Raw genomic sequence first — 12,236 nt, forward strand, 5'->3', positions numbered from 1 at the left:
CCCTTCTACTATCCTTTTTGAAAATTGGGACCACTGATGCCACCCTCAAGTCCTCGTTCTCCACGAGGTCTCAAAAATGGAGGCCAGCGGGCGTGAAAGAACCCCTGCCAACTCTCTAAGTACTCTCAGGTGTAACCCATCAGGGCCTGGCGCCTTTGTAATGTCCAATGCCCTGAGGAGCCCCTCGACTTCAAGGGGGGTGACTCTAATCTGTGCCCCTAAGTCCCCAGCCTCATCTAATCTCCTATGCAGATATCCCCGGTCCTGCTCTGGGGAGAACACAGAGGCAAAATAGTCATTTAGCATCTGTGCCTGTTCCCTCATATCAGTCACTGGATCTCCTTCCTCCTTATTTAGTGGTCCCACCACTTGTCTCCCCTTCCTCTTCCTATTTACATGCTGAAAGAAGCCCTTTTTGTTGCTCTTGCTATTCTTGGCAAGTCTCAGCTCGTAATCAGCCTTAGACTTGCGAAGAATCCTTCTGTAACGGGCCTCCTCCTCCCGGTATACCCTTTTGTCTATTTCCCCCAGTACCCATTTCCTATGGAGGTTCCTCTTTTGTCTAATCATTTAACCACCTCCTTTCGCATCCATGGCAGAACTCTCCGCCGCCTCCCCACCTTACTAACTAGAGGTATCGTCAAGGCTTGCGCCTCCAAAACCTCCCTTTTGAGTGCTATCCACCCCTCCTCAACTCGCTTACCTCCCAGTAACCTATCCCAGGAGACTTTCCCCAGTCTGGCTTTCAGTTGGCCAAAGTTGGCCCTCTTGAAGTCCCAGCTTCTAGTGCTCGAACAACACCTGGAGGGCCACAAGTTACCCAGGCCTGCTTTGCCCTTTTTGCCACAGTAAATGAATTGCTGTTGGTCCTTTTTCTCCCCTCTGCTTCCTTCCCTTCTAGAATGTTTTCTGCCATCACTTGCAACAACCGCTCTTTGCCATCTTCAAGCCCAGCAAACCTTCATCTGAGGCACTGATTCTCCGGTCAACATGGCTTCATCCACAATGCACCTTCCCCTCAGCAGCAGCATGTCACAGGGCACGAGGTTCTCATGGGGAGAGCGGCCTGTAATAGAGGGTTGAACACTCATACAAGGATTTATAGGAAAATGTGGCCTTTGCTAAGGTCTCCTAAAAGTTAGGGAGATGTTGTAAAGCAGGGGTGTTAAATCTCAAGCCCACCAGCCTAATCCACCCCACCAAGCTTCCCAGATGGACACAGTGCTTTCCCCCAGCCAATCATTCAGTAGATTTGAGTCTTTTTTGCAGTTCTCCCCCCTTTTAAAAGGTTGAAATGCTTCTCTGAAGGTTTTGTTGCTGGCAGGAAGAGTTTTAACCTAAAATACGCAGGTTTTAGGTACTGCTGTCCCCACACCTTTTGCCTTCAGCCCCTCCCATCACTGAAATGTGGCTCCCAAGACCTTCTCCAAAATTGAATTTGGTCCTTGGGCTGAAAGAGGTGCAGTACCCTGGGTCACAAGGGGACTCAAAAGCTTCCCTTTGCTTCCATACCTTAGCTGCTTCCAGTAATCATGACCAAATCAAGAGGAAAAGTGCTTGTCAATTCCTCCTTTCTGGTCAGTGCAATGGCAAATATGGTGGACAGCCCCCACACCCCCAAAACACACCCACCCACCATGCACAGTACTAAGAGCCAATGTGGCCCGTTTTGTAGGAACTTTGAACTTTCTCAGGTTTCCTTCCACAGTGGCCCAACATGGCACTGCAGGCTTCATGCCCTTCACTCTGTGACCTAACAAGAAAGGAGATGCCACAAGGTATCCTGCCTTTGCCACTGCCTCACTCCTTAAAATATTTCACATAGATACAAAAGGATTTCAATTCCAGACCCTCCAATCCAAACCAGCTGTCTACAAATGTTATCAATATAAGTGCAAATACCTTCCTGCCAGAACCAAGCTGGGGCTTGATAATTCCACTGATGTCTGAAGACAAGGAATGGGTGCAGCTGCACATTGCCCTAAGTAGGCACAGCTAGGTTATTTTATATATTCTTGTATGTGATAAAGGAGAAAGTTCCATTACCGACTGACACAATGTCCCCTGGAATTATTTCATCACTGGAGATTGGTCGCCACTTCCGGTTTCTGTAAACCTGCACAATGGGGAAAGGTAGAAGGGTGGGTGGCACTTAGGATCTTGGGAGTTGTGGGGAGATGGAGAAGCAGTCCAGTGTTTGACTTCCTATATCCTGACTTTTTGTGGCAGCTCTGCTCAAAGAACTGCTTTAATGAAAATTATGGGATCACTGATCGGTTACAAGTTTACATAAAAGTGCAGTTCTTACACAGTGACTCAGGCTTGGACAGGTTTAAAAAAAACCCTTCTGAAAGGTTATCTCTCTTCCCATTTTCCCAGATCAGCAGCAGAAGTATAGCAAATTTCTTCTCCCCACAAGACCAGTTGATGACTCACTAAGCTTTTGCATGGTATCCAGTAGTTGAGATGTCTGTACTCACCCCTGCATGAGAAGGGCAAGGCAACTACCATCTTTGCTGCTGGATATTTCTCATGCCTCTTGGCTCTATCATTTTACTCCTGAACTAGCTGCTCAGTGAATATAGTAAGCCCACACAGAGAGGAACACACAGTGTCACTTTGGGAATTAAAGCTGCAACAGGCTGCTGGGCTGAAGGAATGTCAGAGCAAGGAAAGCACTGGAGAGGTTCTTAAATGCCTTCTCGGGACTTCTGGCTCACTTCCCAAGAGAGAGTCCCCAGCTTCTAAAGCCCCAACAACATCTCCCTCTTGCCTGTATCCCTTCTTGTCCAGCATCTTTCCTTAATGTCTCCAGACAGGGCTTATCATTCCGAGATGTCTCCTCCTGGCCAGAAGAACTAAAAATAGTCAGACCATGGACTGAAGGAGAGAGCTGAAAGGGAAGAACTGTTTTGCTGGATCAGCAGGCTTGATGTCTCCACTGAAACCCAGCATTCAGCTTCCAATAGAGGCCAGCAGTAAGCCAGTCAGCTGCTGGAGGTGACCTTCTCCTACCTCACACCTTGGCGTTTATCCCTGTGGGAGGGAGACTGCATGCACAGGCCTTTGGTGAGGGGTGGCAGAAACACAGACTGGAGCTCTTGACTACTATAACTAATTGCCAGGATGCTCCGGTGAAATGCTGGGCCACTACTTGCGACTGAGGGGCACTATAGGATTCCTGGGGTTAGCAGAGGCACTGTCCATTCTCACCAGATTGATGGATCCTGCAAGACAACAGGAAATGGCAGTGGGCTGTAAGGGAGGAAATCTGCCTGGGCTTGGGAATCATGGGTAATAGTATACCCACTGATCTGCAGATGAGGAGCCAGGTGACCAGATAGTCCTCTACTCTACCTCCCTTCTTGGGTGGAGGTGCTCCACCCCAGCAACCTAGCCTCTTATTCCTAGCTGTTTCCCTCCCTACCAACTGCCTTGGCTCACTCTTCCCTCTTCACAGTGCTCAGATTTCTGCTGACATTGTTTCCCCGGCAACAGGGCCATCCGCATTTTGGAAGCTACAGGCCTCACTGGAACAACTACAGACAGGGTGGAGGGGCACTCCAGTCTCAGTGTCGCTTCCCATCTTATCGTCTGCTGCCTAGACTCACCTGGATCATGTAGGGTTTGTTGCCCATCTTGCGAATCTCTGACATGTTCCTCATTTGCTGCTGGACAAGAGATGCTTCAAAAGCCACCAGCATGAAAAGTGTGAAGACGCTGTAGTACCAGTATTCATCCAGGCACCACAGTCCTACACAGAAGACCTGGAGGAAGGAGAAGGAAATTCCTTTAGGATAAATATGGTATGGTACATTCCTTTGGGAGGCCCAGAGGTGTGGACGTAAAACAAAGGTCTGTATAATGGCTAAAGGTATGAGTTGCAAAGCCTCTGGTTGGGGTCTAATCTTAGCCATGAACTCAGCTAGACAGCCCTGGGTGGGCCATTCTCTTTCTCTCTTCATTTTAGTCCTTCATTTGCAATAGCAGGATAAAATGATACTGGATCACCTTAAAGGAATGCTCGAATGGTGTAATGCACATGAAAGCAGATTTTAGATTTGCTTTGTATGTACTGCAAATTTTTAAAAACTTAGCTGGATGCAAATGAGGAAAGAAACATGAACCAGCATCTGGGAATTAAAGATTAGTCTTGGTTTTCAATCAGTGAAGATCCACTTTATGGTCACACATAAAAGCCCCTTAATGCTTTTCCATCTTAGAAGCTCAATGGTAAAGCAACCAACACACAACTAAGATAATCCAGGATGTCAAATTCACTTTGTTCTATCTCTGGGCATGTAGATACATCAACAATAGAAGGGCTTGTCTTTCAAATATGCAGATGTCTCAGACTTGGGAGTTATCTATTTTTATAATCTTTTATCGAATATTTATTGGTCGCTTTTCTATTTTCATTTTGCACATTGCTTGAAGAAGGTTTTACCCCAAAGAATGGCCTAAACCCATTTTAAGTAAAAATACACTAAATTCCATGAAAGCAAATAACATGAGACTGTAGTTTTGGCAACTTTAAAAAAAATGGACCTGCTATTTCATGTCCCTATTCCTAATATCTTTGGACATTATCTAGCCTCGCATTTCTGAATACACTTAGAACCTCATGTTCCTTTTTGGTCTCAGATTGCCAAGCTTCTATTTCTGTGAACAGAAAGGGGTACCAAAAGTGGGGAGGGGACTTCAAGCACTACCTTCTTTAATAAATACTGAAATGCAATGGGAGCTGGCTTGTTCATGCAGATCACCTTTGTACGATTCCTCTGCATTCCATTAGTGGCAACGTAATTTGACTCCACAGGAAAGGACTGAACTGGAAATGATTTGTTAGATTTGTGGTGGCCTAAACATGTGCAAGCCTTCATTATCAAAATGCACTGTTAATTTTGTTTTTAAAAAGTCCTAACTACACAACAAATTCAAAGTGCAATACTCCCAACAAGGAAAAAAAATTGCTTAAAACTAGAGACAAAACATGCCTTTGGGCAGGGGTAGACAAAAGGCAGATTTCTAGATGCTTTGGATTTCAACTCCCAGAAGTCCCTGACAGCTTAAGCAATGGTTAGGAAAGCTGGGTGTTGAAGTCTAAAATATCCAGAGATCTATTTTTTGCTTCCTTGCCTTATAGAGTACAATTTGGGCCAACAAGCAGTATGCTATTTTACAGTCTGTTTTTACTTTTGCTGCCCCATTTACAGAAGATGTTAAGAGTAAAGGACATGAAAGTCATCATTTGATGTCAATCCATGAAGGGCACAACACTCTGGGTGTTGATCATTTTTGCTGGTCTACCTAGTCATAGTGGTCTTCCTTGCACTGCACTGGTTACCTAGCTACGAAAATATCTTGGTGTTTATGTGTGATCTGGAGGGCCAGATTAATTGTTTCATTTCTTTCTACAGTCCCTATCACTTGCATTTCTCCTGCAACACTTTTTCCCTTTCTTTACATGCCCCCTTACCACCAAGTGTATGTGGAGCAAACACATGAAACAGAAGGCCTATAAACAAAAGAAGGCATCAAAACCAGCAAGGGACATGGTGAACCAAAAATAACAAAGGCCTTTAGTTTAAAAGAAAATAAAAGGATCCTTATAAAGAATGTGAACATAGTGAATGTTGCACTCCAAATGACCAAGTTAGAATTTATTGAGATAAACACTTAACACAATGGCCTGTCCAACTGTGTACGAAGTGTGTCTTTGCACTTCTTCCATGATACAATTTTGAGATGCACCAGATGCATTGTTGGTAGTCAATATTAAGTCAATCTGTTTCTGGAATCTAGCTTGTTAATATCTGAATGTGGTCAATAAGTAACCTCCATTTATTCACAGGATCCTTGCAATGGGATTTTGTCCAGATAAAGTATGAACTTCAACAATGCAAGCCAGAACTCCAAGCTTGTTCTCCTGTGCTTCAATCTAAAGGTAAACTTGGGACAATCTAAATCTAAAGGTAAACTTTTCTGCTTTGAAATACAGCAAGTTCACAACAGGCTGCTAACTGCATAAGGAAGGGGTATGCAACATGTGGGCCTAAGGTTGCATACAGACCTCAGTCTAATTTCATGCAGTCCTATTTACAAACACCCTCTCCATGCAAATGTTCAGGCATTTGGCAACAGCATTCTGTCCCTTCCTTGGCAGACTGCTGGACAGAAAGGAACAGAGAAGGTGAAAATAGTGGAAGATCTACCTTTGGTTCTGGTCTAGTTCAATTCCGGCTTCAGGCCCACTCACAAGAGCTGAGGCCAGTAGACCCTGACAAATTACATGCAAGGAAACGGAGACCTCAACAGAAAAAAAATGTTCAGCCCTGGCATAAGGTAAACGCCTGCAATTCACAACACACTAGAAGGCAATAGATATCTGTAGACAGAAACTGCAATCCAATATGTGCATTTAAGAAAACGGAGACACCTGGTTGGCCTTGCATCTTCACATACTTTTTAATTACCTGAAAGACGAAGAAAGGAGCTGTTGCTCTCTCTTTGAAAAGTTCAAGGAATTCTGGAACAACCATCTCTGCCCTGTGTGAAAAGCAGAACACTTGTTCATTTGGGCACTCACGTTCTGCTGAGCCATCCGGCATCCTGGCTGCAACCCCTCAGGTCCTAAGTCTTTCCCTATGTGAGAATATTTAGTAGGATAGCTGTCCTTCAAATAAAGGCCTTCTCAATACTGGACAAACATTGTCTAATGGGGATTGTTCCTAAACCTCAGATTTCATGATCCACTCCCATAGCTACATTCTTTATTAATATTTACAGGCAGTCCCCAGGTTACAAATGAGTTTTGTGCTTTGGAGGCCTCCCTTCTTCCCTCTCACTTCCTCTCTCACTTCCTCTCTCTCGCTCTCTCTCTGGTAATGATGATTTTAATTTAATTTAATTTACAAATAGGCTTTAATTTGTAATGCAGGAACTGCTTTTATATACTACCTTATGCGCTAAAAAGCCGTCACTGTCCAGCAATTTAAAACATAATAAAAGTTAAAAAAAAAAGACAAACAATGCAGGACCCTATAACAAGAACAAAAGAAGGGCTCTGTTGGATCAGAACAAGGGTCCATCTTGTTCAGCACTATGTTCCCATGGGGCCAACTGGCTACCCATGGGTTCCCAGAAGGAAGACATGAGGGCAACAGTGCCATCCTGCCCAAGTTCCTCAGCAACTGATACACATAGGCATTCTACCTTTGCTACTGGAGGTGACATACAGCCATCAGGACCAGCAACCACTGATAGCCTTCTCCTCCATGCATTTTTGCAGCCCCCTTTAAAGCCATCCAAAGCCATCACTTCATCTTACGGAAATGAATTCTGTAGTTTATGTGCTGCATGAAGAAATACTTCCTTCTGTCTGTCCTGAGTTCCCCGCTAGTCATCTTCATGACTAGAATATATTATCTTCTATTATAATGGGAAAGGGAGAGAAATGTCTCCCTCTCCACTTTGTGCACACCATGCGTAATCTGTACATGCATGTCACGTCTCCTTTTATTCCCCCTTTTTTCCAATCAAAAGAATCTCAGTTGTTGTAACCTTTCCTCAGTTACTTCAACCCCTTGACAGTAAACAGAATATCAATGAAAGCAGTGCCTGCTCATCCAAGAAAGGCCTCCTGAAATAAAGATGCTTCTAGGAAGGGTCAGAAACAACACAATAGTTGCCTGCTTTCTTCCAAAGGCAGGGAATTCCACAAAATTAGAGGAGCCACGCTGGAGGCTTTTCTTTCCCTATAACTCCAAACAGGCCATAGGCCCACGCACTGATTACACAGCCAATAACAAGAGAAAGATCATCATTGTAGTCACTAAAATTTTCTTGAAAAGGTACTGTAAAGTGGCTGAAAAGCCTCCTTTACTGGAAGACATTATGACATCACTATCTTGTAACTAGCAAGGCTACAGCTATTGAGCTTAGTTTTCATTGTCTCTCCCACATTTCCTGAAAGCTCCACTGCTGTTATGTGACAGACCTCCAAATCCTGGCAGGCCTTTATAGCAAGACAAAACAGTTGCGGTTTTCAGGTGAGTGCTAGAGAGCTGGGTAATGGAAGACTCCTCTATCTTTCTGGATCTGTCTGAACTGGATCTAGGCCTGGACTTTGCAGAAAGAAAAAGTTGCCTCAACACAGCAGACCTTTAAAAATGAATCACAGAACAGTAGAGCTGCAAGGGCCATCGAGTCCAACCCCCTGCTCAGTGCAGGACCATCCCTCTCAGATAGCTGTCCAGTTGCATCTTGAATGCCTCTAGTATGGGAGAGCCCACCACCTCACCAGGTAATTGATTCCATTGTCATACCGTTCTAACAATCAGGCAGTTCTTCCTGATGTGCAGCTGGAATCTGCCTTCCTGTAACTTGAACCCATTATTCTGTGCCCTGCACTCTGGAATGATTGAGAAGAGATTCAGGCCCTCCTCAGTGTGAAAGCCTTTCAAGTATTTGGAAACTGCTATCATATTTCCCCCTTAGTCGTCTTTTCTTAAAGCTCAGCATGCCCAGTTCTTTCAATCTTTCTTCACAGGGCTTTGTTTCCAGTCCCCAAATCATGAGAAGGTGGATGGAAGGAGGGGACAGTGAATAACATTCGCCACCAGCCCAACTCCTATGAATGCACTGAAAGAGAAATGAGCTGAAGGGGAACACAAGGTACACAGAGAGGAACAGCAGTATTAGATTGAAAGGAGAAGCCATGTAAAGTGTATAGCCCATTCTTCCTCAACTTGTTGCCTTCCAGATTTTTTTTAGACTACAGGTCCTGGAAGTCCTGACTGTTGGTTAAGCTGGGTGCTGAAGTCCAAAACATCTGGAAGGTGCCAGGTTGGGGAAGGTTGGTATAGCATGATCTGTTTTGTCTGGAACTTTAACTGCCCAGAATCCCTCTAGGTGGCAGACAGAAATGTGTCTGAATGGTGGGCAGAGGACAGGGGTTAGAGAGTAAAGTTTCTCCTACTGGCTGGCTCTGTCCCAGGGAGAGCATCCTCACCACTGAGCCCTTCAGTGCAAAAGAGGTAGACAGACAAACCTATGGACAGTGCTTGAATGTGGGTGGTAGCCTTCTTTTAAAACATGAGGAGCAATTTGGACTACAATCCTCCCTTTTTATTCTATGTATGGGGAGAGACACTGCTTTTTTCAGTGTGGGGCACTGGGATAGATCTAATAGGGTGGGAATTTCTAGATACTCCCCTTGGGTTTTCAACTTCCATGACTATGATCCATGGAAAGGCAGCATCAGCAACAGTTGCCATATCTGAAGTAATGCTGAGCTATGAGCCACCAACTTCTGGTGGCCTCTATTCACTTTCAACAAAGAGGCCTGCAGGTTTATATTAGGGCTGAGCAACCTGTGGCCCTCCAGATGTTTTTGGCTTATAACACTCATCAGCTCCAGTCAGAACTGCCAGTGGTAAAATATGATTAGAGGCCAAAAGGGAGGGGGGAGTTACCTGCTTTTGGTTTACATCCTCCTTCTATGCATGCCTTTTTAGAAGCAAAACCCTACTGGATGCATGCTAGTCCATGCCTGGTAGCTATAGTAGAATAAAACTATTCAGCTGTGCAAGAAAAACCAAGGTAACCACCAACTGCCACAAGCATTACCCAGGAAAAAGAAAAACTTCCATGCAATTCTTCCTATAACCCAATGATGCCTTATTTCCACAGGTGGCTAGGCTATCCTGAACACAGTCCATGGACACTAAGTACCATATTTGGTTAATTACTCTTTTTGCTATTTATCTCAAAGATGTTCTTAAAATGGTAGCATGTTAGTAAAATGCTAGATTGCCAATCCTGCCAATTAATATTTGTAAGCTAATAAACCCCAGGTACAAGTATTCAGCAGCTAAATGTTGGAGGTCTGCCATTCCTGGAGACATTTGTCATTAATGTGGCCCACCAGCCACCTGGTCCACCTACTTGTTGGTGCCGTATTTCTTTTCTGCCACTTTGATCTCTTTGTCTTCCTGGTAGCCACGAGCATTCTGATAATATTGTAGTGGCTGCTCCACAGGGAAGGCCACAGGAAGGAATTTTTTCTTCTCATCCAGCTCACAGAAATATTTGATTTTCTGAAATTCAAAGGAAAGGATCTCCTGTCCATCCTCCCCCTAGAAGAAATGCAGAAATTAAACGTCCTCATCCAAGAGCATATTTCACACACACCATCATGTCTGAAGGGGTGCCTGCGATTTTGGAGACTTTTTGCTGTCCTGAAAAAAAACCAGTTCTCTGGAACAAGAGCTTGTTGATGCTTATGGCTGGCTTGTCTGGGGAGAGGAAAGCCAGAATCTGGCTCAAACATTGTGATAAACCACAGGCAGGGAGTCTATGACTGGTTCAGCCACTCCTGCTTGCAGAAGATACAAATCAGGAGCGGTTGTGCAGCATGCACTAGTACACAGGCTGTAAACAGCAACTCAGGATTCTCTGGAATTGTGCCTTGTCACCATGGTCATCATCCACAAGCCTCTTAATTTGTTTTGGCTATGAAGTCTATATTTCTGTGGTCATCCATCTACCTCAATGTGTCCTACTGCCAAAATGCCATCTTGGCTGACAAACTGAAATAGAACATTAGATGTTGCTAATCTATGCAGGGGTAGCTGATCACTGTTTGAATGAAAATCTTTCTTACCTGATCTCTGTGGAGAGGCACCAGTTCTGCAGAACCGTTATTTGGTGTGGGCACAACTTTAGCCAGTGTGGCTTTCCTGGGACTGCGCACCTGAAAGACATACACAATTGGGAAAACAGCCTTTAGAGTTTTGACCAAGCAAAGTAATATTTAGCAGAAGCAATGCCCCAAAGGGGGAAGTGTTTGAGAGTAGCACCTTGGAGTTGTAGGACTTACCCATCATCTGTATCAAATGTACTGGGTCTTGCGTGAACACCCCCTCCCTCAACTACAACAATAAAACACCTAAACAGTCAGCTGTTTAACCCACTGTTAACTGCTTCCCCACTTTCATATGAAAGTAGTTAGACTTATGCGGAGTTAGACTCTGCATCCATCTAGTTCAGCACTGTTGACACTGGCTAGCCACAGCTCTCCAGGATTTCAAAAAGGAATTTTTCCAGCCCAACCTGGAAATACTGGGGATCAAATGTTGGACTTTCTACATGAAAAACAAGTGTTTTACCTAGGATTCATTGACCTCTAGCTGGGTTCATTACAACACCAACAGACAAGGTTAAATAAACAAGTACTTTGCCCCTATGTTACTCCCAACTGTACAAGTCCTTTTGGAAATGATACCTGCAGGGCTTTTTTGCTTGTTGTTGTTGTTGTTTAGCGAAGTTGCATCTGACCCATCACTACCCCATGGACAACATTCCTCTATGCTCTCCTGTCCTCCACTATCTTCAGGAGTCCACCTAAGCTCACACCGACTGCTTCAGTGACTCCATCTAGCCACCTCATCCTCTGCTGTCCCCTTCTTTTGCAATCAATTGTCAGTTTACATTCTGATCTCAAAGAAGGGCAGTGCCAAAGAATGTTCAAACTACCACACTATTGCACTCATTTCACATGCTAGCAAAGTGATGCTCAAAATCCTACAGGCTAGGCTCCAGCAGTATGTGGACCGAAAACTGCCAGAAGTGCAGGCAGGATTTTGAAGAGGCAGAGGAACTAGAGATCAAATCGCCAACATATGCTGGATCATGCAGAAAGCTAGGGAGTGCCAGAAAAACATCTACTTTTGCTTCATTGACTACACGAAAGCCTTTGATTGTGTGGATCAAATTGTGGCAAGTTCTTAAAGAGATGGGAGTACCAGAACGTCTTATTAGTCTCTTGAGAAACCTGTATGTGGGTCAAGAAGCAACAGTGAGAACTGGACACGGAACCAATGATTGGTTCAAAATTGGGAAAGGAGTTCGGCAAGGCTGTATACTATCACCCTGCCTATTTAAACTTATATGCAGAGCACATCATGAGAAAGGCAGGGCTAGATGAATCACAAGTTGGAATTAAGATTGCTAGGAGAAATATCAACAACCTCAGATATGCAGATGATACCACTCTCATGGCAGAAAGTGAAGAGGAACTAAAGAGTGGGTGAAGAAGGAGAGTGCAAAAGCTGGCTTGAAACTCAACATTAAGAAAACTAAGATCATGGCATCTGGTCCTCTCACTTTCTGGCAAATAGATGGGGAAGAAATGGAGGTAGTGACAGATTCTATTTTCCTGGGCTCCAAGATCA

General features: G+C 44.4%; 1 protein-coding gene across 3 annotated transcripts in view; it reads right to left on the minus strand.

The window, feature by feature from the left end:
- The window catches only part of ATP13A1 (ATPase 13A1), a 46,139-nt gene that overhangs the window by 28,383 nt on the left and 5,520 nt on the right, over positions 1 to 12,236 (minus strand). For all 3 annotated transcript variants that reach the window (XR_006414835.1, XM_044431100.1, XM_044431099.1), the window contains exons 2-7: positions 10,667 to 10,756; positions 9,949 to 10,139; positions 6,477 to 6,549; positions 3,612 to 3,767; positions 2,047 to 2,116; positions 960 to 1,066 (exon numbers count right to left, since the gene is read on the minus strand). Coding sequence is in view for 2 of the 3 variants with exons in the window: in XM_044431100.1 (XP_044287035.1) it covers positions 960 to 1,066; positions 2,047 to 2,116; positions 3,612 to 3,767; positions 6,477 to 6,549; positions 9,949 to 10,139; positions 10,667 to 10,756 (687 nt within the window). In the remaining variant the exon portion in view is untranslated. The remainder of the gene's footprint in view (positions 1 to 959; positions 1,067 to 2,046; positions 2,117 to 3,611; positions 3,768 to 6,476; positions 6,550 to 9,948; positions 10,140 to 10,666; positions 10,757 to 12,236) is intronic.

Source organism: Varanus komodoensis, unplaced genomic scaffold, assembly GCF_004798865.1.
Source record: "Varanus komodoensis strain SLA01 unplaced genomic scaffold, ASM479886v1 scaffold22, whole genome shotgun sequence".
Classification (NCBI taxonomy): Eukaryota; Metazoa; Chordata; class Lepidosauria; order Squamata; family Varanidae; genus Varanus; species Varanus komodoensis.